Source organism: Mixophyes fleayi, chromosome 6 (assembly GCF_038048845.1).
Source record: "Mixophyes fleayi isolate aMixFle1 chromosome 6, aMixFle1.hap1, whole genome shotgun sequence".
NCBI classification, from domain to species: domain Eukaryota; kingdom Metazoa; phylum Chordata; class Amphibia; order Anura; family Limnodynastidae; genus Mixophyes; species Mixophyes fleayi.
The window spans coordinates 169,384,815-169,411,947 of record NC_134407.1 but is presented as its reverse complement, the minus strand read 5'-3'; the positions used below and the strand labels follow the sequence as shown (position 1 = coordinate 169,411,947).

The 27,133-nt window shown below is 39.3% G+C and overlaps 1 protein-coding gene across 1 annotated transcript; it reads left to right on the top strand.

Annotated features, from left to right (window-relative positions):
* The first annotated feature begins 8,370 nt into the window (after window positions 1-8,370).
* Window positions 8,371-25,143, top strand: LOC142094727 (keratin, type I cytoskeletal 17-like). The gene is made up of 8 exons (XM_075177154.1): window positions 8,371-8,921; window positions 11,119-11,201; window positions 15,466-15,622; window positions 17,554-17,715; window positions 18,049-18,174; window positions 19,862-20,082; window positions 22,045-22,076; window positions 24,330-25,143. The coding sequence occupies exons 1-8, from the start codon at window positions 8,454-8,456 to the stop codon at window positions 24,434-24,436; spliced, it is 1,356 nt and encodes a 451-aa protein (XP_075033255.1). The 5' UTR covers window positions 8,371-8,453; the 3' UTR covers window positions 24,437-25,143.
* Window positions 25,144-27,133: the final 1,990 nt, after the last annotated feature.

The window sequence follows — 27,133 nt, the reverse complement described above, 5'->3', positions numbered from 1 at the left end:
CAACACAGATGGTGAGAGATCAGGAGAGGATAGATAATTTTGTGTATCATCTGCTTAGAGATTATACTGAAATCCAAAGGAGCTTATTAGTTTTCCAAGAGAAGTGGTGTAGATAGAGAATAGCAGAGGACCTAGGACTGAGCCAACTGATAAAGGAAGCGGAGTGGATGTTGTTCCGAAGAAATAAACACTGAAAGAGCAATTAGATAGGTAGTATGAGAACCAAAATAGGAAGTCTTGAAGACCTAAGGATTGTAGCATTTGTATGAGGAGAGAGTGGTCAACAGTGTCACATGCTGCAGAGAGATCCAGGAGTAAAAGAAGAGAGCAATGGCGTTTAGTTTTAGCTGTGATCAAATCATTGACAACTTTGTTCAGCGCAGTCTCTGTGGAGTATTGAGAGTGAAAGCCTGCCTGAAGGCGAGTGTAGGCAATTTTCTTGAGAAATTTGGGGGGGCATGGGAGCTGAAAGATGGGGTAGTCATTTGAGAGAAAGTTTGGGTCAGAATTGAATAGTGATGGAAAAATATCAATAGAGAGAGATAAATTACAGATTTTTGCTAAAGGTAGAATGAACACAGGAGACAGGGATCTACCAATTTGTGAGGGTATGGGATTGAGAGGACAGGAAATACAGTAGGAAGATAAGAAGAGAGTTGAAACTTCCTTTTCATTTGTGGGATCAAATGAAGAGAGGGTGTCAGAGATTGCTGGGAAGGAATTGAGCTGATTGTTAGTTGAGGGAGATGATACAATATCAAGTCAGATCTTATCAATCTTGTCCTTGAAATAGGAAGCAAGATCCTGGGCACTGATGGTAGCCAGAGGGTTTGGGGAGGGAGGGTTTAGAAGAGAGTTTAATGTGTTAAAAAATTATTTGGGGTTAGAAGCCTGAGCATAGATGAGAGATTGGAAGTATATTTGTTTAGCAGTGTCCAGAGCATTTCAACAGGAGTGGTAGATAGCAGTATATGGACTGAAATCATTAGAGGTATAAGATTTACACTACAGATGTTCTTTTTTACGAGAAGGTTTTTGCAGATTTCATGTTATTTTAGTGACCACGGTTGACACCGAAGTCTACGTGGCGTATGAAGAGTTGCTGGAGCCACTTGATCAAGAGCAGTTGCTAGGGTGTGGTGAAAATGAGGAACTGCCATATCAGGGGAGGAGAATGTAGAAATTGGGGAGAGAAGGCTAATATTCCTGTGGGTATGTGGAGGCTTGAAAGAGTTTGACAGCAGGCATGTTAAAGAAGTGGGTGTGAGTGAGTAACTTATAAGGTGATGATCCAAGAGGGGGAAAGGAGTGTTTAGGAAATTAGAAACTGAACATAGTCTAGAGAAAACAAGATCAAGACAGTGGCCATCCTAATGAGTAGCGGATTCAATACACTGGGAGAGGTCAAGTGAGTAGGAGGATTAGTAATAGGGTTGTTGAAATCACCCATGATGATGGTGGGGATATCAGAAGATAAGAATTGAGGCAGCCATGCAGAGAAGTATTCAAGAAATTGTTGGTGTGGTCCGGGGGGGGGAGGGGGGCGATAGATCACAGCAATACGCATAAAGAATGTGTTAAAAATCCTAACAGTATGTACTTCTAAAGATGTGAATGTGAGTGAGTGGACATTTGGTAGAACTGTGAATGTCCACTGTGGGGATAGAAGATGTCCAACCCCACCACCTTGTCTGCCTCCAGGTCTGGGGGTGTGGGGGAAATGGAGGCCGCCATACCCAAAGGGCTGCAGGTAAGGCAGTGTCTGATTGCATAAGCCATGTTTCTGTTATTGCCAGAATCTTGAGATTGTTTGAGAGGAAGAGGTCGTGAATGGAAGTAATTTTGTTACAAACAGAGCGTGCATGCCACCTTTAAAGGACTTTGGAAGAGAGGGGAATCAAGTGATGCATTTGAGGTTTACTGAATTTGGTAGTGTTTAGATATATGTGTGTATGGGAAGTGAGGGGGACCTGGATTCGGTGATATATTGCCAGCTAATAGAAGCAGGGAGGAAGCATACTGCCTAGGTATCAATATTGACCCCGAAATGTCATTTGTTTTCCACATCCAATTTGTCTCCAAATCCTGCAGCTAGACTCATTTTCCTTACCAAATGTTCTTCTACTGCTGCTCTACTTTGCCATTCCCTACACTGGTTGCATGTGCTTTACAGAAGCTACTAACATATAAAGACATTAACAAAATGGCACCAACTGCACCAAATGATCTCCCAACTCAATCCCTTTACTTTGCCCAAGAGCTGCACCGGTCATCCACACTTATTTGCCCCCATTACCAGTTGCAGGGAAATTTATATGCTGCACTCTCACTGTAGAATTCACTCCCTTGTACAAAAAGACTTCCATCTAACCTGTAAACATTCAATGTTCCTTAAAAACAAATCACTTTAGGCAAGCTTATCAAATTTCCAATCTACCATCCAAATCTTCTTTGGTTACCCATTTACCAACCCTCAAGACAGTTCATACAAAAATTATATTTGTTCACTTCCTATATGTAAACTATTTAATATCATCATTGCTATGTGATTTGATCCTATAGCCCCACTGTGATGATTATGTAGTATATCTAATGACTGATTGTTATTTTATGTTTAATTCATGTATGACAATGCATAGTTTATGTAACCCTTGTAATATAATCTCAACTTGTGCTTTGCTAGATGACATGAGTTTGAACCTATGCAGTCTTTTGAAACTAAGCAGGTCCCGAGTAAATACATAAGGATCTTGGAGGAGTTTAAAGCCTCCAAAGTTGTAAACCATCTAGCTACTCAAGCAGAGCAGAGGTGAGAGATTATCTGAGGTGCCCAAACATATATCTTAGTAATAGATAATTTACTTCGGAAAGCTCTGTGTCATTTTGGGAATCAATTTGACTTAATTGAAAATGTAATTCCTAAGGTGGGGCGAAGAGCCTGTAAGAATGGTTTAAAATCTTCTGCCTTAGACAATAATGTGTGCATTTTCATTAGGGGGTCTATCAAGACTGAAATGTCCCTTCTTTCTCAATTGTGTTCCGCAGGGGGTAAATGTATCAAGCTGAGAGTTTTCCGGAGGATTTGAAAAGTGGAGATGTTGCCTATAGCAACCAATCAGATTCTAGCTATCATTTTGTAGAATATACAAAATAAATGATAGCTAGACGCTGATTGGTTTTTCAAAGGTCTTAACTAGTAAGTAGTGACTGATTTTTTTTTTCCTATTTTATTTTCTGAAAATTGTTTGTGCAACATATTGTATGTCTTGTTATTCATTTTGTAGCTAAGCCATGTAAACATTTTTCAGAATAAATAAATTTAATCTAGTGTGCTCTCTGTAATTCTTTATGAATTTACGAAGCCCAGAGAGACTCATGCTACATGTGCATATGATTTAAGTGTGAAACATTAATAAGTGGTTCTGGTGAACGTAAGGACACCATAATAAATCCTTCATGGTGTCAGAAAAGGTGTATTCATTGCTATGTGTCTAAGGTAACGCCAGTCACGGCCAGCTTTTCAGATTGCTGTATCTTAGACAGGCTGGTCGTTCGAGACACCCACCTAGCACTTTTTCCATTGCAATCTGACTGGACCACTTTGCAATCTTGTAATCTAACTCATATTTTCCTATAGATAGTAAGCTTGTGAGAAGGGCCCTCTTACCATTTTGTCTATCTATAAATATCTAGTTTTGTTTAATTATTGTGTTCATTCCCACAGTGCTGCACAGTATGCTGGTTCAATAATAATAATAATAATAATAATAATAATACCAATAATAGTAATAATAATAGGCGCGTTAAGTGGGGTAAGCAAAGCGGGGGGCACCAAGCACTCCTCTGTCTCAAAACCCCGCTTGTCCGCCAGCACAAAAAACAAACAAAACAAAACAATCTCTATGCAGCAGAGACCTCCTCCTCTCCCTCCTCCTCCCTGCTCTGTTCGCACTGACTGTTGGGCGTGACATCATCCCGTCCGACATTTTCAGTGAGGAGTGGCGCAGGGAAGAGCCACAAGCCTGAAGCAGGAAAAACAGAAGAGAAAGAGATGAAAACAGAAGAAAGAAAGTCATAGAAAGGTAAGTAAAGGAACGGAGGGGCACAGTGTGATGATGAAGGGGCAGTGGGAAAAAGATGGCACCATTGCACAGTGTGATAAACTGATATAGAGGAGCAAAAGCATGATGGACAGCACAACATGATGTTCAAGGGGGCACAGTGTGATGATGAATGAGCACAATGTAATGTTAAAGGTGCACAGTGTGATCATAAGGGGGTACAGTGTGATCATGAAGGGGCACAGTGTGATGATGGAGAGGGCACAGTGTGATGAAGAAGGGGGTACAGTGTGATGAATAAGTGGTCACTGTGATGAAGAAGGAGTCACTGTGATGTAGAAGGGGGCACAACCAAACTAATTTGGCAACATTTTATAAATAATACATATTCTTCATTTACATTATTCATATAGCACTTCATGTTTGCTGTTTAATGCATTTATTTGTTCTAATCTTTTTATTAAAGTTTATTATATGATTTGTATTAAAAGATAAAGCCTTATTGAATGAACAAATAATTTATAAAGGAGGAGGGTGCAAATCTTATATTTTCAGGGGGTCGCCAGAAGGGGCAGGCTGGGCTGGGTGACAGGGGGGCAACTTGAGCTGGGTCACCTGCATTTTGTTTAGTTTAAAATGTTTGTAATAGGCTACTGAGTTGAGTCTTGCACCCCCCGGGCTAAAATTTGCCAGCCCTCCCCTGGTCTCCAGACATGCTAGCACCTGCCCAGGGTGGTGGGCCCCATGATAAGTGCATACTCTACAACCATTGCACTTATGTCCTTGTTTGTAATCAGCATAACTGTCATGTCTGGGCCCACTTCCTTTCAATAAACACTTGTAACCAGACTAGCATGTTCTTTTTCTGCTCTTCACCTATGGCAGCTCCCTTTCCCTTAAAGCGAGCTGTGTTTACCAGTACTAAGTTGACCAAAGGACTTATCCATAAGTTAAAGGTGTTTAACAACAAAGAATTCAGAGTATTGCAGCATTAAAGGATTAGTGTTTGTCAATCTTTCCTACATGCCAAAATGACATCTTATTATCTATCAATAAACATTTTTCTCCAATCTGACATTTACCACCACAAAAACTTATTTGTAGCATGACAGGTGACTGCCCTTTGAAACAAGCTCTTCTTTTTTTTTTTTTATAAAAAAAGTTTCAACATTTGATGAACAAAGGATTTTCACACCTTTCTACCCAAATGCGTTTTATTTTGTTTTTGGGTCCCGGGAGTGTAGAGAGAGTAGGAGCCACTTGCTGGGGGTAGTGCACTATTTCCTTAGGTGCTGGAAACTACATAATCCAGCATGCCTGATGAGTTGAGAGACCAGAAGTGATGTCAAGAGAGGTTCTGTTTACCAAGGCGCAGAGTCTAACGGACCACCAGGTCTTCACCAAGAGCCGCCACAAGTTAGGATTGATGTTGCTGCCAGGAGCCTACAGGCTGTGATGTGATAGAGGTAGGGTGGATGGATGCAACTGAATACACAGGAGAGACAATCCAGAACAGCAGAAGCACTCTGAGTCACAAATGAACAGCAAGGATACAGGCAGCAATGATACCGCTAAACAGGAGCCTCCCGTAGAATGAGATCAGGAGCCCGTTTCTAAGCACAGGCTGGATATCCACAGGAAGGTACAGGAGAGGTGGTCAAATAACAAGCCGGGTTGGAAACACATTTGGATGTACGGTGCCAAGGATGATCCAGAAATCGTGGTCAGTAAACAACCCAGGTCAGGTACACGGAGGAAAGGTAATGCAGGAGTAAGCCACAAATTGTAATCAATAAACAGGCTGGGTCGGATACACACAAATGTCAGCAGCACAAGGGTTATCCAGGAAACGAAGTCAAGCAAGCTAGGAGAAATTCACTAGGAGCCAGGAACCAGTAAAGGGCAGGAGGAGCCAGAAGCAGGGGATTGCAACCTGTTGCTCTGACACAGAAAGTGTTTCAGAGTGGATCTTATATAGTGCAGGGATTTTTAAACTCCCTGCCCAGAGTCACATGATCACAGCACTGTGCCGGAATTAAAGAAGTGGGTGCTGCGGTCGGGAGCGTGAAGCAGGTAAGTTCTTACAGGTTCACACCAGAGAGGGAGAAAGGCATGGGTTGGCCAGAGAGGTGGCACGGCCATTGTTGGGACTATAGTCTTACCAAGTGGAACCATAGGAGAAGGATAGATAGGGCAGCTAAGCCCACTGTCAGGGTGCACTAAGGCTGCTGGGAGAGTAAGTAAGTTGCAGAGAAAGTATCAGTCAGAGAGGGCGACACCATTACAGAGAGACTAAATGCTATAAGGAAGGCTGTAAATCCAGTTACCAGTCTAAGGCTGGGTATACACAACAGAAAATTTCTCCCGATGTGTTGTTATGTATAACGATTTTACCAACGACTAATAAAAGATTCCAGTTCAGCATCCCGTTTCATGTGTACACACTATACACGTTTTACCTTCAGATCTGTGCTCTTCATCTGTCATAACCATCGGCTGAAAAGATCAGGACTCCGCAATGTCGAAGTCAGCAAATTGAATAAAGTCATCTCAATTAATATCGAGCAAACGTGATTGTCTTTGTCTGAAATTATGCGTAAAGCACGCTACGGCGTGGAAGGGCACGTGGCAATAACTGTTTTTACACTTTAGTATACATTCGCACCAACACACACATTTGTAAATAGTACACATTAATCGTAGTCGCAAAACACATAGTTATTTATGTCGAAATATAGTAGTGTCTATATGTAATAATATAAGTTATATGCATATTAGTGATACATATGGTTCAGGTTAAAGGAAATATGTCATGTCTGATATATTATTAATCCCCTTTATATCAGCAGCTGTTCGGTGCATTCTGCGAAGAGATCGCACATTGCATACTCTAGTTATTGATGTTAGGGAATATACCTTTAATATGATATTGACTGTGAAATGCTAATGGACTGATTGTAATTGGAATTTTGGAGGGAAGAACAGAGCTCATCCCCTGGAGAGATGACCCACACCTTTGGATTCCTTAGATTGAATCAGCCTATGATGTGCAACCCCCTGGACCCTCCTGAAGCCTGGACCAATAGAAGCAAGCTATACCATCTGCATTGTTTCACTGTATCTCTGTTTGCATATCAGCAGTAGCTCTCATGTAGTGTTCAGTCACCTTGACCACAGACTTCAGACCTGAATGACTGTACACTGGATCCAGAGCACCTGTGATAAGTAACGGCTGTACTTACTATTATTTCGCTTGAATTATTCTGCTACTTATTGAGAATAAATATTTGTGCGTTGGAAACACAAATTGAGATTCGACAATCGTTATTGGATAGTGACAAAACGCTCTTAACAGCAAACTCTATGGAGATCGTGATTGTGAGTGCATACACACTACAGGATTGGAACAACATCATTCCATCATTGATCAAATGAAACAATACGATGAATGTTGGAACGATAATCGCTCATCATTGGAGCGTAAACACTAATGTGATATCAGACATCAGATAAACAGTCGCTAATCGGCTGAAAACCTTGTAGTGTGTATTCAGCCTAACAGAGAGAGCTGCAAGTCTTTTTCCTCTCTACTTTCACTTCTCTTTTTGTCTGTTTTTGTCTATTTTTACTTTTCTGTCTCTCCTCTTTACTCTATGTTAGATAATTATTTTGGAGCTGTATATATAACTTTTTTATTGTCACAACCCATAATTTAGTTTATTTAATATTACAATACAAGATTGAATCAAACAAGAGAGACTAAACAGCTTAATTAAGGGTTTGGCTTAAATTTTGTTAGCAGTAAATTGCCTTTCAGACATTTATCACTCTGTTAACCTTTTCATAGCGAACAAAATATATAGTATGCCAGTCATTGTTACCTTAGCAATTTGCAGTAATAAAACATGAGACACCTAGATATATCATCCTAATGTTACATAATCAAATTACATTTGTGCATAGTATATATTTTGTGCAACAGGAAAACAGTGATGCTTGTAGTCAGATCAAACCTATGGTTAAGTTTGTCTTTCATAGGGTGTGGCAAGAACTTCTGTCTGATGTTCAGCTTACCAAAAAACACATAAACACAAAATATCTTACATTGTTAAAACCGCCTTTGATGAAGCTGAAAATAAGTCTGGCATACTCCTAGACACTTGTAAAATTCCTATAAAAACATTCTTCTCTCGGTGACACCTGTAATAGTTCCTATAAAAAAGTTGTACTATTCACTTTATAAGTACAAAAGAAAAATTAGTGAAGAAATCTCCGTCAGCCTGCCCAGACCAATCCCTATAAGAGAGGTCATCATAAGTCAGACTGTTCATTATATAATTTTAAAACCAGTGAAGAGATTTCTATCGGCCTGTCAGACACTACCCCTTCACCATGAGCCACAGTGTCAGGAGATCTTGGTCCTCTGCTGGATCTCTAAAAGGAAGCTCCCATTTTTGCAATGTGCCTAAAAAGCTTTGCAGGCATTTGTCCTTAGTCTGCAAGGGAGATTCTCCAGGGGATTTAATTGTTTATGGTGGATCAAGACTTAAAAGAACATCTCATGAACCTTTGGACAAAATGTTTGGATTGGGGTATACGCATGGTGGCTATCATTCTAATATTACTAACTTTGAAAGCCAAAGTGGCTGGAAAAATGAGGGCTTGTTCAGTATGAATGCAAAGGAAACTATGCAGGCTTTAAATAGCCGACTGGCAACCTATCTGGATAAAGTGGCCACGCTGGAGAAAGAAAACCAACAACTGGAAAGGAAAATAAAAGAGTGGTACAACAAACATGCACCCCAGCAACTACCTGACTTCAACATCTATTTCAGCAGCATCAAGGAGCTCAAGAAAGAGGTACAGAAAAACTAGAGATTGACTCTTTCTCAACATGCATTCACCAAACCCACATTACTGCATTCCTCTCAACATTTCACTAGGTCTGTCCGTCTTTGGATATTCATATAACTGTAGTTCCACAACAGCTAGAAAACCACAGTTTGCCTATATATGGTGTAGACATAATTAATTTATGCACCAATTATATGCAGTTCAACAAGCAACAAAAACTACAAAAAAGTCTTGTTATACAAAACCACACACACCACAAACAACTAGGAAGAACATGTATAAAGTAATTTTAGTGAGATGACATGACTTGTAAATCACTTTTCTTTTAGAGCAGGTTTTCTGAACTTAAAATTGGTCAGAAAACCCACTCAGAATGCATTGGTATAGTCTTTAGAAATGTGGTATTCTGCTATAATCATACTGCATTAGTTCAACTTAATCTGTACATATATTATCTCAATGTGTTTCTGCCAATACAACTACATAACTGCTATTGCAACATCCAAAACACAACTGTCAATACAATATCCAAAAAAGAAAAAACTTAAAAGGCATCAAAAGAAATATGCTGTTAAAGGTGCACTTGTTAAGAAAGTGCAAAAAGTATAAATATCAGTCCTATATTAAAATGAATAATGCCATCTAAAGGAAAATTGCTTAAGAGCATGTGAAAAACAAAAGTATATAAAAAATAATGAATTTTATTAATTCTACAGGGATGTCACTACAGCACATATGGCTGCTATGGGGTCCGGGAGTGAGTGGCCCCTGGGGATGCATGTCTATCCAGTCTGGAGGTTCGCTCTTTTATTCTGTGGGGGCCAAATGGGTGGAGCTCTGCTTGGGCTTTAAGTTCCACTGTGATATTAGTCTCTCGCTCTCTGCCACCATCCTACACCTCATCATCATCATCATCATCATCATTTATTTATATAGCACCACTGATTCTGCAGCGCTGTACAGAGAACTCATTTACATCAGTCCCTGCCCCATTGGAGTCTAAATTCCCTAACATACACACACATACAGAGACTAGGATCAATTTTTGATTGCAGCCAATTAACCTACTAGTATGTTTTTGGAGTACACCTCACCACAACACTTCACTCTCTTACCTCCTCTTCACCACTGATTAATAAAAACAGCATCCAGCGCACTGTAACGGAAGAGCACAGAGGATGCCAGGACATTATGTTGTATTATGTGAGTGACATTTTGGGAAGTACAGTGCAAATCAGGGAGGGTGGCTTACCTTCTTGGGAGTCCTGGAGGTCTCTCAATATTCTGGGAGTCTTCTGGACGTTACGGGAGAGAAGGCAACTATGTCCCAGTGTTTCCTCAGGGTAACAGTCTAGTGAGATTGTCCTGCACACAAAATATATGAGTGAGGTTTAGTTCTAGATCTATACTGTATACAGGATAATCCCTTTATTAATAAAGGAAATATGCTGTATATAGTTTAATCACACTCTTATATTCTGTGTGCAGGTTGGCCAGTTATCCTGAGCAAACACTGTGTAGAAGAATCAGTAATGACTACATCTATGGGTTGGAGAGTGGCGATCATTTTCTTATGGTAAATTGATTTAAATTTACTAAGAGGAGTTGTGCAAAAATAAATAGCCGCCACTCTACACACACAGATATAGTGATTCTTTATTCTTCTCTCCGGTGTTTCTTCCGTGGTAGGTGGGGAGTGATTATGTGAATAGTGTCATCACGCTGTGCTCTGCCCAGTGCTTCTGTCTGGCCTAGCTCCAGGAGATTGCCAAACTCTCCTAGGAGTTCAGGAGATCACCCATTATTATGGGACACTTATCATTAGCTCACTAGCTGGTAATATATACATTAGTTTTTATTTGAGAAGATCATTCAAAGCAACATAAAATGTCCCAAAGACCTCCTTCTAGTGTAACATATGTATCATGTATTGCTGATGTTATTTGTATTGCTATTATTTATAATGCTTGGATTGCAGACACCAAGGGGTATATTTACTAAGCTGCGGGTTTGAAAAAGTGGAGATGTTGCCTATAGCAATCAATCAGATTCTAGCTGGCATTTTGTAGAATGTACTAAATAAATGATAAATAGAATCTGATTGGTTGCTATAGGCAACATCTCCACTTTTTCAAACCCGCAGTTTAGTAAATCTAGCCCTTAGTCTGACACCCTGGGCTTCAGCTTCCTTAATCCTTTACAGATCTTCAGCGCTACTATTGATAACGCCCAGGTTCGTCTGCACATTGACAATGCTCGTCTTGCCGGGGATGACCTCCAAAACAAGTAAGAGCAATAAAGGTAAAATAGGAAGAAAAGTTGCAAATCAAGATAAAACGTAATATTTTTTCTATAGAATCTGAAAATGACTTAATATGTAGGTGTGCACCTTAAAAATGCACTAGGCTGACAATTTAAAGCACTTGAGTGTACAAAGGATACATAGCAGTCCATCATAAATAACCCTTACTGCTTATATGGTTCTTCAGGCAAAAAATAGGCTCATGCACACAAGGGAAAAAAATCATGGTTTATCTCTGGTGATGCTAGAAGTGCCAGCTGCACAGGCCATGTCTCTATTATGCCTTTTACTGTAGAGAGCTTTCATTTTTATGGTGAAAAAGTATAAAGGGCTCACCGTGTATGTTCCCGTAACCTTACATCAACCTTAGAATTCTAAACATTTGCATGCAAATAAACACACGGAGACATGTATAAGTTATTAAAAAATTGCCTAAGCTTTTATTATAATTTTAACTTTAACTAAACCTATGGTGGCGGAGAAAGGGCACTGCGAAACAACTCTCAGCTGATAACTAAATCCCAAGTGGACTGGCGCACACCGCCGTACATCCACAACCACGGGGAACGAATCCCATCATAACTTGCGCTGAGTTGGTGTCAGAGTGACTGCCCCTTTAAAACTCACGCTGCCCTCCCTCCCCGAGTCGGACAGTGACCCTCCTCACCGAAGGGCCAAAAAGGGAGTTACTGGTGCCTCCTAGGGAACAGTAACCTACGACAACTACCTGCGCGCCCACAAATCAGCTGCTGAACGCAGTGCCTTCCTACCGCAACATAAACCCAAAATTACTCGCAACTAGGAGTGGGTGGATGGGATCTCATGCTGTGGAATGAGGCAGAACAGGAAGTACAGCCTTCTTCACCAATCAAGGTCCCTCCCACTGGAGCACACATTGGTGGGGCCACAAACCTATGTTAACGCCCTCAGGTAAGAGTTCAGCTTACTACAAACCCTGTCGCCCTTTAAGTGCATTCGTCCTATGCAGCCTCACTTGTCATTTTGTACACAATAAGTGCCCGACACACCTGTGGAACATGTTCTATTTGAAGCGCACCCTATCCATTATTGAGTACTGAAGACTCATTTATCATATAGATCAATTATTGCTATTTTGGCAGATGTCTAGCTGATTCCACTGTTGTTTTACCTAGTCTGTATGAGGCCTATAATTGTGTGATAAGGAGGCTTATTATTTGCTGTTTTTGTTGTGGTTCAGACATTCAGTGAGCCAACACACTGTCATTGCGTGTGAGATAAACTATAATTAAATCACAAACCTGCTGAAACATAACAGACTGAGTCTGAAATGAGATTTTATTGTATTAGACTTGGTATTTTATAGTGTTATAGAGAAAATGTTGAGCTATCTTATTTATTCAAATAATCTGGTAAACCAGAAGCCACACACATAGAGACTGGTGTTACGGTATGGCTGCATTTACAGCTGGGAATAGTAACAATCTCAGTCATCTTTGATGGACCCGAGCAAATGTATGTTTTAGTGTCAATTTTATTTAAGGTATCCATATTGGACAATATACTTCATTCTATGGCTATTGCAAATATTAATGACAGGACAATGAGCATTCATTTTTTACAATGACTATGCTGAGAAAACCAGAATATATATAATACATATGTATGTCATGCCATGTTATTAATTACCTGGGAATACAGCTTTAAGATTTAGTTTTTCTAGGTAGAGCAGATGAGGCTGAGTTATTTATATATGTCTCACATATATTTACTATATTTTGTAGACTGACGGCATATTGCTAGCTGCTATATTGCTATTTACAAAGAAAAATCAAACCTACCCCTGTAAACTTATATGGGACAGTGCCCCTAGTGGCCACATTAATATAACATATATGGAAAGGTCAGTTTTGAAAGTGCTTAAATGTATTCTCACAGGTGAAATGCCGTTTTGTGGGATCGTGAGCCTTTTTTTTTTTACATACATGGAACTGGTAGTAGAGGTTTGCAAATGTCTTAGCATGTCTAGATGACAATAACTGCAGAAATTACACAAATTGCCCGTGATGATGGGAGGGGCAGTGTGTTTTGGAGTCTGCTGAATGTGGGGTTTGTGCAGGAAAGTGCCTCAGTTTGTCCATATGCAAATCTGTTCATAGCCATGGAGAGGTGCTTGTTGGAGGTTGTCAAGTTGGCGTTGTATAGGAGCTGTGGTCAGAAGATGGTAGATATGGAGATGTGTAGGAGGTAGATTATTGAGCTGAGTGGAAGAAGATGGGTCCAGGTATGAAGATTTGTAGGAGTGTAGGAGTAGTTCCGAACATTTTTCACCACTAGTAGGTGGCTTCCACAGGGAGTTCATTCTCAGAATTTTGCAAAAGAATCCACTAAGAAAGTCATATATCTGTGGTGAAACGTGTATGGGACTACTCCTGCACACCTAACACTCTTCATATCTGCAGCCACCTACTTTCACTCAACCCACTCATCTAACTTCTACAGACCATGATCGCATCTCCATATCCACTGTTTACAGATCACAGATCCAGTACAACGGCACCACAACAACCTCCAACAAGTAACGTTCCATAGCTACCAACAGATAAGTATAACTTTATCTCTAGGTTCACTAGGTGGAGGTACCCATGTTTGCAGTGCATACACAATCTCTCACAATAGCCAAGTGTAATAGTGCATAGTACAGAACAAGATATCCAAGTGCACTTGAAGGGGTGGAGATAGAATCTGTACTTGCTTTAGCTGGTGGTCAACCAAGCCTCTTGTCTCCCACAAAATGACTTTATTTTTACACATTCTTGTAGGTGAGCACATTTGGTATTAGCCTACTCTTTCAATATGGCCATGGGAAAGCATATTTTAATATGCAAGAAAATCAATGTAAAAAACATTAAAATGTACAATACAATACAATATATGCTATAAAAAGATAGTGCTTATCACCCTTATTCTAATGACTTAGTTTTAAGAGCTGTCCACCTATATATGTAATTTATGGTATGTCCACTGATAGATTAATTTACTCGCAAGCACCCAAATGTTAGAATGGTGATTGATCAGCTCTCTCCAAACATAACAAGAGTGTCAAGTGTCGATTGGTCAGTGTTTTGACACATTACAAATTGCAATGTGTCATCGGAGTGGAATTGTCCTTGCAGGAGAATTGATGGATAACTGCTTTCAGACATGACTGAAGCTCAAATTAGCAGTATTTTAAGAGGAAATTATAAAAGTTGTAGTTAATGAGGGGATGGTCTTATAGTAGTAGTCTGTATGATTTAAAGTGACATTCTTAGTTTTTTCTTTACATATAGCGCTGCCCGCCTAAATGGACTGCTAATGTGGGCTGACCAACTTTAACTCTTAAATCTGTACTTTATATTAAGAGTTAAACAATTTATATCTAATAATTAATAAAGGACCAATTACTTGATTATTTGCTCCTCCTTAGAGGGTTGTTTGTGTGACAACCCAATAATACATAAAAACAAAAACATTTTTACATAAAAACAACAACAAAATTTTTTTCTTAAAAAAAAATTCTTCTTAAATTTGGGGGAAAAAAATTGCTCTTAGGTTTTTCACTGTTTATTTCACTTTAGGCCTAAACAGCCACAAATGGTAGTGCAGAATATTTACACATGAGCATTTTGCAAACCGCTAGGTGGACAATTAGGAGAATTTGTCTATCATTGGTGCATGACTAGATGTGCTGGGTGCCTGCATTTTCTAAGGTTAGTAAAGTATATATTTAACAGGGCAAAACAAATTTTGTAAGCAAATAATATTTTAGTGTAATCTATCTTGAATAAATCAGTTCATCCAATCAATGGCTCAGTGGATAAATGAAGGCACAAATCAAGCTTTAAGAGGCATGTGTTCCTTTGTAAATGCCATACTATAGACAATATTGGAGAGTTTTTAAATAATTCATAAAAGTTAATATGTACTATATAACTAGTGGTGACGATTGTGACGGAAAATTAATGCATTTAAAAAATGAATTGAACGCTCTTCTTACTAGAAATATTTGAGGTGGGTGATTTATACAGGGGTCAGCAAATATGTTCCTCCTCTGTTAAATTGACAACTGTAATTCTAAGGGTTTTGTTTTTCCTTCCTCTGGATCAACACAATAAGAATTTATGAAAGGTTGAACTTGATACCTCTGTATTGTTTTTATCTTGCTATGTAATTAGTGTAATGAAAACTCTTTGTGCCATATCCATTACATGTTTTATTTCTCTCAAGATACAGTATGGAGTTCAGTGTATGTAACAGCATTGAAGTGGACCTACATACCCTACGCAGAGGTCTTGACGGATTGACTTTGGAAAGATCTGACCTAGAATTTCAGATTGAATATCTCACGGAAGAACTGGTTTCTTTAAACAAGAATCATGAAGAGGTAATGAGATTGAAATGTTGTATACTTTAGAGTAGGATAAATAGATCAAGAGACTAAAGGTTAGATTAGAGAAGATCCTATTGCTAGAATACTCATCTGTAAGTACAGGTTCTTTGTAACTGAGGACAGAAGGAAACACTTAGGCAATAAGAGTTCAGCTGTGTTTAGTTTATCAAGATAAAAATGGATGGTGAAAACACAGGGTCACAGTTATCTCACTGTCTGTCAACCTTCCCTGTAACATTATTTATAACTATTAACACTTTAGATGCTGTTTAATAATTTCTCTTTGTGGCAACTTTAACACCTATACTACTACTTAAAGTGTCTATAATTTTGCCTGATTAAATGCAGTAGTCAAAAATTAAGTAATTATTACCTCTGCATTTTACATTTTGCTTCATTGCACGTGATCTAATTCTTGCTTCGTGTTGCCTCCATTCCTCATTTTGCTGCTATGTCATGTATAGCAAATGAATGCATACAATTTTGCCAATCTCTTTTAGTTGATTTAAATAAGAAAAACACACAACCATCTCACTGTGTGCTCATATTTCTATGTTCCAATGTAGAGCCTACTCCTATGTTCAACCCAGGGGCGGATCCAGACTATTGCTATACCCCGGGCGATTTTAGGCTGGGCGATTTAGGCCCCGCCCCCTTTCTCATTTCTAAGGCTGCCGGCGGCTGCACAGTATGTGCAGGTCCGCTCGGCAGTGACAGTGTGCTGCCCCGCTGCTCTGATTGTGTTTAAAACACAATCAGAGCAGCCGGGCAGAACACTGTCACTGCTGAACGGACCTGCACAGTGTGCAGCCGCCGGCAGCAAGCCCCTGCTTGTTTGCACTGCAGTTAATTAATTATCCCTTAGGTATTAAGACACCGTGATTTTAATCATGCTTTTTATGCCTTATTGCAAATATCAATGTCTTTGGGTCAAAAAATAATAAAAAATTAAATTATATATATATATATATATATATATATATATATATATATATATATATCATCATTTATTTATATAGCGCCACTAATTCTGCAGCGCTGTAGAGAGAACGCACTCACATCAGTCCCTGCCCCGTTGGAGCTTACAGTCTTAATTCCCTAACACACACACAGACAGACAGAAACACAGACTAGGGTCAATTTGATAGCAGCCAATTAATCTACAAGTATGTTTTTGGATTGTGGGAGGAAACCAGCGCACCCGAGGGAAACCCACGCAATCACGGGGAGGACATTCAAACTCCTCACAGATAAGGCCAAGGTCAGGAATCGAACTCATGACCCCAGTGCTGTGAGGCAGAAGTGCTAACCACTTAGCAATATATATATATATATATATATATATATATATATATATATATATGTATATATTCATGAGACGGTTCTATTCCAGGCAACAATATTCACAAGATGTTGCTTTACAAGAGATAGCTGCTCATATGTTTAGTAGATTTGACAGAGCCGTAACTTAGAATTCTAGTGCCCTGGGCAAGAAAGACAAATGCCGCCCACCTAGCCCTCAATTTTAACCAAATTAACCTAAAATATTCCTAAATTGCGCCCCCCATCAGCATTGCGCCCTGGGCGGTCGCCCCTGTCGCACAGCCCTAGTTACGGCCCTGAGATTTGACATGTCACATTTCCTGTAAAAAAAAATCAGGCACATGTTATTATTATAATATAGAGAATCAATTTTCAATGACTTTACTCAGACTATGATGACTGACAGCACCCAGACATGTAGCTCAATTATTTAGACTCACAGTATATACCTACAACAAATATTTTCTATGTGAAACAAATTATTTTATATTATATATATGACACTCATAGCTGCTATGATCTATTATATCATTAGAACTTCACATAACTCATTTCTCGTATTGCTATTGCCAGATTAAAATCCCTTGTTTGTGTTTCTACAGGAAGCGAACAGTCTTAAAGCACAACTAGGTAACAGAGTCAATGTGGAAGTTGATGCACCTCCAGCAGTTGACCTCAGTAAAGTCTTGTTGGGGATCCGGAATGAATATGAAAGTTTGGTGGAGCAAAACAATAAGGATGTTGAAATCTGGTTTAACACTAAGGTAGATTGAGTCAGTTTATACTAAATACAAGAATCTATCAGCTGTAGAATATTTTTTATTGCTGTATCAATCCTTTTAGAATTTGGAGACACTGTATGATGGTCAGACAGATTGCCTGACTAAAGCTGTACATGTTTTCCGAGCACTAGCAAAAAATAGCTGGAGGGGTTTTGAAAGCAAAAAACTATTGCCAAGTATGCAATTATAACTTTCATGCAAGTATCACTCTACAAGACTACAGAGACATAATAATTATAAGTCTTTGAACACAAGATCAAGTAGTATCAGTAATAATCTTATCAGGTGATACAAAGTTCTCTGTCTCATTTGCAGAGTGAAGAGCTAAACTGTGAAATGGTTTCGGGATGTGAGCAGTTGCAGTTGGTGAAAAGTGAAGCCACCGAACTGCGCCACACAATTCAGACTTTGGAGATTGATCTTCAGACTCAACTAAGCACCGTATGTTTTTACTGTCTAAGTCAATTTAAAATAGAAAATATTTTCCTTTTCTGAACAGAACCATATTATATTGGTAAATCAACAGAGGAGAGAGGGAGGAGGTGAGGGAGCTTTGAAAGGGGCTGGGGGGAAGACAATGGTTTCAGTCTTAGAAATACTGAGTTTAAGAAAAAGCTGGGATATCCAAGATGGGATGATCTAGAGACAGCAATATACATGAGAGATTAGGGAAGGGGAGACATCAGGGGAGAAATATAGAATTGGGTGTCATCTGCATACAGGTGATACTGGAGGCCAAAAGGGCTGATCAGGTCACCAAAGAAGGCGGTGTAGAGGGAGAGCAGCAGAGGGCCAAGAATGGATCCTTGGAGAACTCTGACAAGTAAGGGAAGGGGGGGGGAGTAGAGTAGGATGTGGAGACCAAAAAGGAGCAGTTTAGGGAGGGGGAGGGGGGGTCTATAGATTGAAGAGTGTGCCAAAGAAGGAGATGGTCAACAGTATTGAAGGCAACAGAGAGGTCAAAAAGGATGAGAATGTAGAAAAGTCTCTTAGATTTAAGGAAGAGAAGGTCATTCATTTTTAGTAAAGGCTGTCGGGTAGAGTGGAGGGAGCAAAATCCAGGTTGAAGTGGGTCAAGGAGGGAGCGAGAAGAGATAAAGGAGGTGAGAAGGTCGTAAACAATGTATTATCTTATCAATAATGTACAGGTCTGGGATGTATTATCTGAAATGCTTGGGAGTTAACATTTTATGAATTTCCCATACATTGGCACACAATGCCTAAAATATCCTAAATTCCACTGAAAACCAGCCCCAGTGTGTCACACCACATTGTCCTGACATTCCCCTCCAAATCAAATAGTTTGCAGTGCTCCTCACAGCAGCAATTATTAACCTTTGATTTATTTCCTGTTTTCAGAACGTTCTGGATAACAGGTTTCTGCATCATAGATCCCATATCTGTATTGTATTTTAATTAGTTTACTTAAAACTTAGTTAGTTTGTCTTCTACAGGTATATTATTGTTAAATCAGAACTCCACTCACAACTAAATGCATACTTTAAACTCTCAAGGCAGAACTGTGGAGATTTGGTGTCTGTGACCTTGCTATTTATGGCGTTCTCACTCCTTGGCACTTGCTCAATAGTCAGTTCTCCTGCCAGGGAAAATAGAAGCAATTTTAAGTTCACAAGTGTTAACCTCTCCTGTGTCCAAAGCATGGATTGTGTGGCTTTCCAGCAATCCACTCAGAGTTATAAAACAAGAGAGTTTTGAAGTGTCACTTGAATTTTCCTTGATAGGGTGAATAGCTCACAATTTAATTGCATATCTGGCTCCTATCCCTTACATTAAAAACCCTCATGTTGTCCCAGATTATTTTATTTTCAATAATCAATTTGCTTGATAGACAAAAGCTATTTGTTTTCTTTCTTTAGGAAACAATGGTTATACATTCTTACCTGCCTAGGTGGTGCTATTTCTCTTTCAATGATGGATTTTCATGGCAAACTATAATTAAGCTATAGCATATAACCTATATACAAATGGAAGTGTCACATAAATTCTTTTCTAACTTTTCTAACTTTTATCTTTCACATTTATCATAAAATTGTTTTAAAATGATAAATCAATTCTTAGAATAAGTTTGATACATTTGCTTATTAATTCCTTTTCTGGCTCATTACAGACCTCTGCTCTGGAGGGCACCCTGGCAGAAACAGAGGAGTGCTATAGTTCTCAGCTTTCTCAGATACAAGATATGGTTAACAGTATAGAAGCTGAGTTGGAAAAGCTACGACATGACCTGAAGCATCAGAACCATGAGTACAAGATTCTGATGGATGTCAAGTCACGTCTGGAGATGGAAATCACCACGTATAGACGTCTGCTGGAAGGAGAAGACACTCTGTATGTAGGCGTATGCAGGATGTCCATATACATGCATTAGTAAAAAAAATATATATATTTATATTGCATCACTAATTCCGCATCGCTGTACACTCACTCACATCAGTCCCTGCCCCATTGGAGCTTACATTCTATGTTCCCTAACATACACACAGAGACTATGGTCAATTTGATAGCAGTCAATTAACCTACTAGTATGTTTTTGGAGTGTGAGAATAAACAGGAGCACCTGGAAGGAACACACGCAAACATGGGGAGAACATACAAGCGCCACACAGATAAGGCCATGGTTGGGAATCAAACTCATGACCCCAGTTTTTGGAGGAAGAGGTACTAACCACTAAGCCACCATGATGCCTTTTCATATTTGTCTTATTGTTACAAATATCACTCTTTAGCTCCACCATCAAAGTTGTTCTGCATTCACTGTGAATCTTTGCATTTGTTGCCAACAGAATTTGGTCTTAAATGTTTCCTGTCTTTCACTACAGAAAGAAATAACTGTCTTGCTCCTAGCTCTATTCATAGACTGTAAATTCAGCAAAATGGAAATTAAAAAGAATGGCAAAGCAAACTGTAACTTGAAGATTGCATCCCATTAACTTTGACTGTTCAACTGAAAAACTCAATTTGTGCAACATTTTTCCTCAATTTCACTCATCTCTACCGCATTCATGTAAAATCACCAGACTGATGACACCCTATCACCACCCAATGTCATTGCCAGCCTATCATGCCATAACACAGGGTGCAAAATAAAGTGACATAACAAAAATAAGATGGTTTGATTTCAAATACGAAAACCAATGCTTATTACTCTGCTTCATTTGTGGGACGTGATGTTGAAATTTCATTAATCTTTAATGAAAATGAAGATCACATATATTCCAGCATTGATTTATTGGATTTAAATTAAATAAAAAAAAACATATTTGGGCAGCTTGGTGGCTAAGTGGTTAGCACTTCTGCCTCACAGCACTGAGGTCATGAGTTCAATTCCTGACCATGGCATTATCTGTGTGGAGTTTATATGTTCTCTCCGTGTTTGCGTGGGTTTCCTCCGGGTGCTCCGGTTTCCCCCCACACTCCAAAAACATACTAGTAGATTAATTGGCTACTATCATAATTGCCCCTAGTCTCTCTCTGTCTGTCTGTGTGTGTATGTTAGGGAATTTAGACTATAAGCTTCAATGGGGCAGGGACTGATGTGAATGAGTTCTCTGTACAGCACTGCGGAATTAGTGGCGCTATATAAATGGTGATGATGATGATATAACACTTCTTGCTTATCTTGGAAAATGTGATTACCGGTAGCTTCCCATCATCTTACTTTGAGCCCTTTAGCTGTTGAATGCTGCTGTGGATAGACACATATCAACGTTATTACTTACATGTTCTGTGGCTTCACCTCTATTTACCATAGATAAAAAGTTAAACTGTTATTATCGTATTTCATTTGTTACGCAATCCTAAAGATGGTCACATATGCATGTATTGTTTTACATTTTTGAACAAAGAATGAGATTTCAATGGCATCACATGATTTGGTTCACACTCATTATGATCCCATTTATATATCAATCTGATCGACAAAAATCAAGGAATCACTTCAAATTCATCACCAATTTGAGTTGACAGAGCAGAAAGACATTTTAAGATAATGCCAGATAACGGACAGTTTCACTGACCGCAAGTGATCAATGAAAAGAGGCACATTACTTCCTAATTACTAAGGGTCAATTTTAAGAAATCAGGAGCTTGTAGTGAGTTCCCACCATATCACCGGGGAACATAATGAACTATATTTTGATGGAGACGATTAGATTATCAATAGAATTGGCACTTTCATTTTACTCTAAAGTGAATTTAAAAAATTGTGGCCAGCTTATGATTTTTACAACTATTAGTTAGCTTAACTTATGTTCCACTAACCCAGTTTTTAAATCTTTTGTTATTATACAGAATTCCACAGTTTCCTCCTTCACAGCATAAAGGTAACTTAAAATTTGTTTACTATGTTATTATGACTTTTCTAACCAATTATGCGCTCTTGTATTATCATGATATATGAGCAGGGGCAGGACCATGATGAGGCGATTTGCATCAAATTGTGTAATCCCGTCACCACCATCTTCCAAAGGAAGTTATGCGGTAATCCCAATGGCGGTATATAAATAAATGTTGATGATGTTGTGGTATCCGGAAGAATGGCCTACTCGCCCAGGAGTAAGGTAGAACTCCCTGAAATTCAGGAGTCTAGCTGACATACTGGGAGAGTAGGCAAGTATGATGCTGTAGAAGGCACATATGTATCTGATGAAAAGATAAAACCTATCAATTATTATTTTGATAGTTTTTAGTACTTTCTTTTATGCAACATTTGTCGCTATTCTAAGAAGAATCAGAGTGCAGGTCTATAGGGCAGTTTTGCCAGCAAAGAAAAAATGAGTAGACTGATATTCACAAAAATGCTTCAAAAGACCATGTACTTGTATGAACTGTGTAGGAAGTCCATGTACTTGTATGTACAGCATCAGAAAATCGCTGTTAACCCCTTAAAGGCAGGTTCATATCTACTTGTTAGGCATACTTGCCTACCTTCGGCAAGTGTAGTCCGGGAGAGGGGCATGACTAGAGGGCAGGAGGGGGTGGGGCGTGGCCAAACATGCCATTTTGGAAATGCCGATTTGTCACGGTGGGCGGGGCCAAAATGACGTGATTCACCGCGAATCGCCTCATTTAGGCTAGGCAGTTGCTGGATGTGGGAGACTTGTCTGCTCTCCGTGAGACCGACCCGAATTTCGGGAGTCTCCCGGACATTCCGGGAGTTTCCCGGACATTCCTGGAGAGTTTGCAATTATGTTGTTAGGGCCTGTAGATATATGAAAAGAAAAGACATAGAATAAAAATGTATACACAATAAAGAGTTATATAGCTCAGCACCAATTCTGCCTGAATTAGTAATTGTTGTGAACCAGTTTTAAGTTAACAAATATAGTATATCTATCAAACAAATTTACACAATAAAATTGATATTCCATCTTAACATGAATTTAGTGGCTTGCAGTTACCCTAATATCATATTACCAGGAGGTGTTGTTTATTTTGTGTTGCCCTGATATACTGTATAACACAAAGAGATTATAGAGGAGCTGTTAATTTCTATGGCAATGAGAAGAAAGAAATGCTGTTTGACACAAATAGAAACTATAAAAATAAGCCAATGCATTTACTAAAGATTACATGATGGTATGTAAAAAAAAAAATCAGAAAGTGGTAAAACCGCTCTAAAGCTGCATTACCACCTAATGTGGTGAACATTTTTGCACACCACTTTAAAATGTCTGCAATTGGGAAGACCAATGGGAAGCTGCAATGCCTGTGATTCTGGCTTCTCATTGGTCCTCCCACTCAACTGCCCACCTAAATAAATGTCAATGTGTTTCTGTCAAGGCTATAATAGCATCCATGGATGCATGGGAAACACAGCTGCATGGGGCACCACCCCCGGCTCCAGGGCCCCAGGGCAGGGTGGTAGTATAACGCTCCTTTCATAGGCTGTAATGCCACTTTAAGGGGCCGATTCAATTCGGCCGCGTTATTCTAGGAATAATGATGATGAAAACACTGAAATGAAAGCCGACACAGAAGATGCCATTGAGGCTGACTATTCCAATGAACTGGAAATGTTTTGACCAAAATCATGTAAGGACTTTGCAGAAGTCACTGCTGTATTTTGGCATTGAATATTTTTTTTGCTGCTTAACAAGTGACAAAATACATCAGAAAAAAAACTTGTAGAGTATAAAAAAAAATGACATTGCTTATTAATTTAACAATTTATGGTAGTTAGTTATTCTAGTAATAACGCGCCCTGCACACTATTACCGCTACTACGGTAAAAGTGTGCAGTATTACCGTTAGCACAGTAATTTTAACGCTGAGGCCTTGGGCCGCAGGCAAAAAAACAGGTTAAAATTATTGTATTAACGGTAATACAATTAGCGCCACGTTATTCCTACACTAACGTGGTCGACTTCAATTTGCTCCAAAGTATATAATGTTGCTATACATTTAACTGTGTCTCTGCATGATTTATACATGCATTAACAAGTGTAATTATTGCTCCCAATAAAACAGCATAAAGATGTCATGAATTATTTTTTTACTTGGTCACTTGCCCATAGGTGGATTTGATAAAGATTTTTTTTTTCATTTTTTTTAAATTCTCTCTTCTCTCTTTCTAGGATCACATACAGGCTTGAAAATCGTGTCAATCACAGAGGAATTTGAGGATGGGAAGTTTGTATCAAAACATGAGCAAATTCATCACCTCAGTGCTGGAGGAAGCTAACTTAGAAATTGTAGCAAGATACAGTAAAGTAAAATGATGTAACTGCTTACACACTACAGTAGACTTTCTTTCATTAAACAGCAAACTAACAAAAATAGCTCTCATTCTCAATATTATAGTATTTCCATATTTTATACCTAGAAAAACACTTTATACGCTTTACTGCTTCATCTACTCAATTATTCCTGATCAATGATCATGGAAATGTAACAACATAGCACTCAACATTTTATTTCTGGCTGCACGGAACTTTAAGGGACATATAGCACAATAAAATTGACACATAAATATTTTTAAACATTGATAAAATGTACTGCCATTTTATTTTATTACCAAATCATTTAGGGTTCCACTTAATGTCTCATTCTAATGCTTTTGCGTATTGTATATTATGGTCTCTATAGGACTTTTACATGCAGAGCTTATACACACTGCTATTCATTTTATTTATTACTAGGGAATGCTGACGCTTACAGTTCTACAATAGAGAGCATCAGGGCCGGACTGGGACTAAAAATCAGCCCTGGCATTTAAAGCACACAAGCCGACCTCTGTTCCAGATAATAATAGTATTACAGTACTTTATGCAAAGGTCATTGTTACACGGTGTCCCGTGAGATACAAATGTATTACGTGCAGCTTGACTCTCTATTTGAAGCATAGGGCTTACCAGTATCAGATAATGGTATGTACAGTACCAGCAAGTGAACTTTTGCCCCCCCCCCCATAGATGAGTAGCAAATAAACTGTGTGCCGCCGCACAGCAGGGGTGCCGAAAACGAGGTGGCCACATTGTGCTGGGGGTGTGGTCAACATTTATCATGCCCTCCCAGCCACATCATTACACCCCCAGCCCAGTGTACATATCTATGCTTCTAGTGCTGCTGTCATCCATCAGGGTGGGAACTTCCTGTAGAGTGAACAGGAAAGCTCTTTGTCTCACGAGATTACCAAATCTTGTGATATTTAGAGCTCCTCAGCTTGCTTTGCAGGCAGTGTCCTGTCCAAGGACCGGAAGCAGCTATCAGCTCCTGTCCCCTAACCAGAGCTGGATTAAGGATCAGGGGACCCAGGGTATTAAGACAGCAGGGCCCTTATTATGTACCATGGTTATCATTTTAGACAAATTTTAGACAAATACACAGGCAATACTGTGTGCACTACTGTTAGAAGCACACAGCTCTGCCTTCACAAGCAGTGCATTGTGAAGTGGGACATAACTGCCAACTGTCCTTGCAGTCGGACCAAATCCTGACTAAGGGAGACAGTCACCCAAGTTCAGGACTACCCCACCAGATTCAGGACAGTTGGTAGGCTGTCCTGCTCTCTCCTACCCGTCTTGTCACTTTCACCACTTGTGGAAGCTGGATTCTTTAGCTCAGTTCCTGCTTGTCTTGATCCTGGAATGTTGGATACCCTATTTGAAAAAAAAATGTGTACATTTGTTTAGATTTAGAAAACTCCAACCAGCCCTAGTGTTAAGTCAATAGCACTCCCGGTTTATAATTAGGCCTCCGTCCATTCCCAGCAATAATAATATTCACATTTAATAAGTAGACCTATTTCGCTCCAGCCAGCCCAAATATTAAATTAACAGTATACCCATTTAATCAAAATCTATTTCCCTCCCTCCAAACAGTCCCAGCAATAAATCAAATAGCATTAACATAGCATTAACAGGGCAGCACAGTGGCCTAGTGGTTAGCACGTCTGCCTCACAGCACTGGGGTCATGAGTTCGATTCCCGACCATGGCCTTATCTGTGTGGAGTTTGTATGTTCTCCCTGTGTTTGCGTGGGTTTCCTCCGGGTGCTCCGGTTTCCTCCCACACTCCAAAAACATACTGGTAGGTTAATTGGCTGCAATAAAAAAAAAAAAAAAAAATAAATTGACCCTAGTCTCTGTCTGTCTCCCTCTCTGTCTGTCTTTGTGTGAGTGTGTGTATATATTAGGGAATTTAGACTGTAAGCTCCAATGGGGCAGGGACTGATGTGAATGAGTTCTCTGTACAGCGCTGCGGAATTAGTGGCGCTATATAAATAAATGATGATGATGATGATGATGATTAACATTTAATAAATATAACCATTTTCCACAACCATCCCCGGCATTAAATAATTCATAGTCACATTTAATAAATAGCCCTCCTCCCGAAAATCAGCCCCATGTTTAATTAATAGCCCCAGACCACCCCAGAATTAAATTAAAGGTTCCGTCACCTCACCTTAAATAATTAGCCCCCACCTACATTCCACCATTAAATAGCCTACCTCACACACAATATTAAAATCTTCCCTTTCCTCACATATTATATTAACATACTGCGCCCCCACACACACACACACACTATATTAAAATACTGCGCCCACACACACACTGTATTAAAACACTGCCCTCACACATACTATATTAAAATACTGCGCCCACACAAACACTGTATTAAAATGCTGCACCCACACACACACACAGACACACACACTATAATAAAGTACTGTGCCTACACACACACTATATTAAAATACTGCACCCACACACACACACTATATTAAATTATTGCGGCCATACACACACACACTCACACACACTTTATTAACATACTGCACACACACACACAGTATAGTAACATACTGCACAGACACACACATACACACACACACACACACAATTAACATACTGCACACACACATTATATTAACA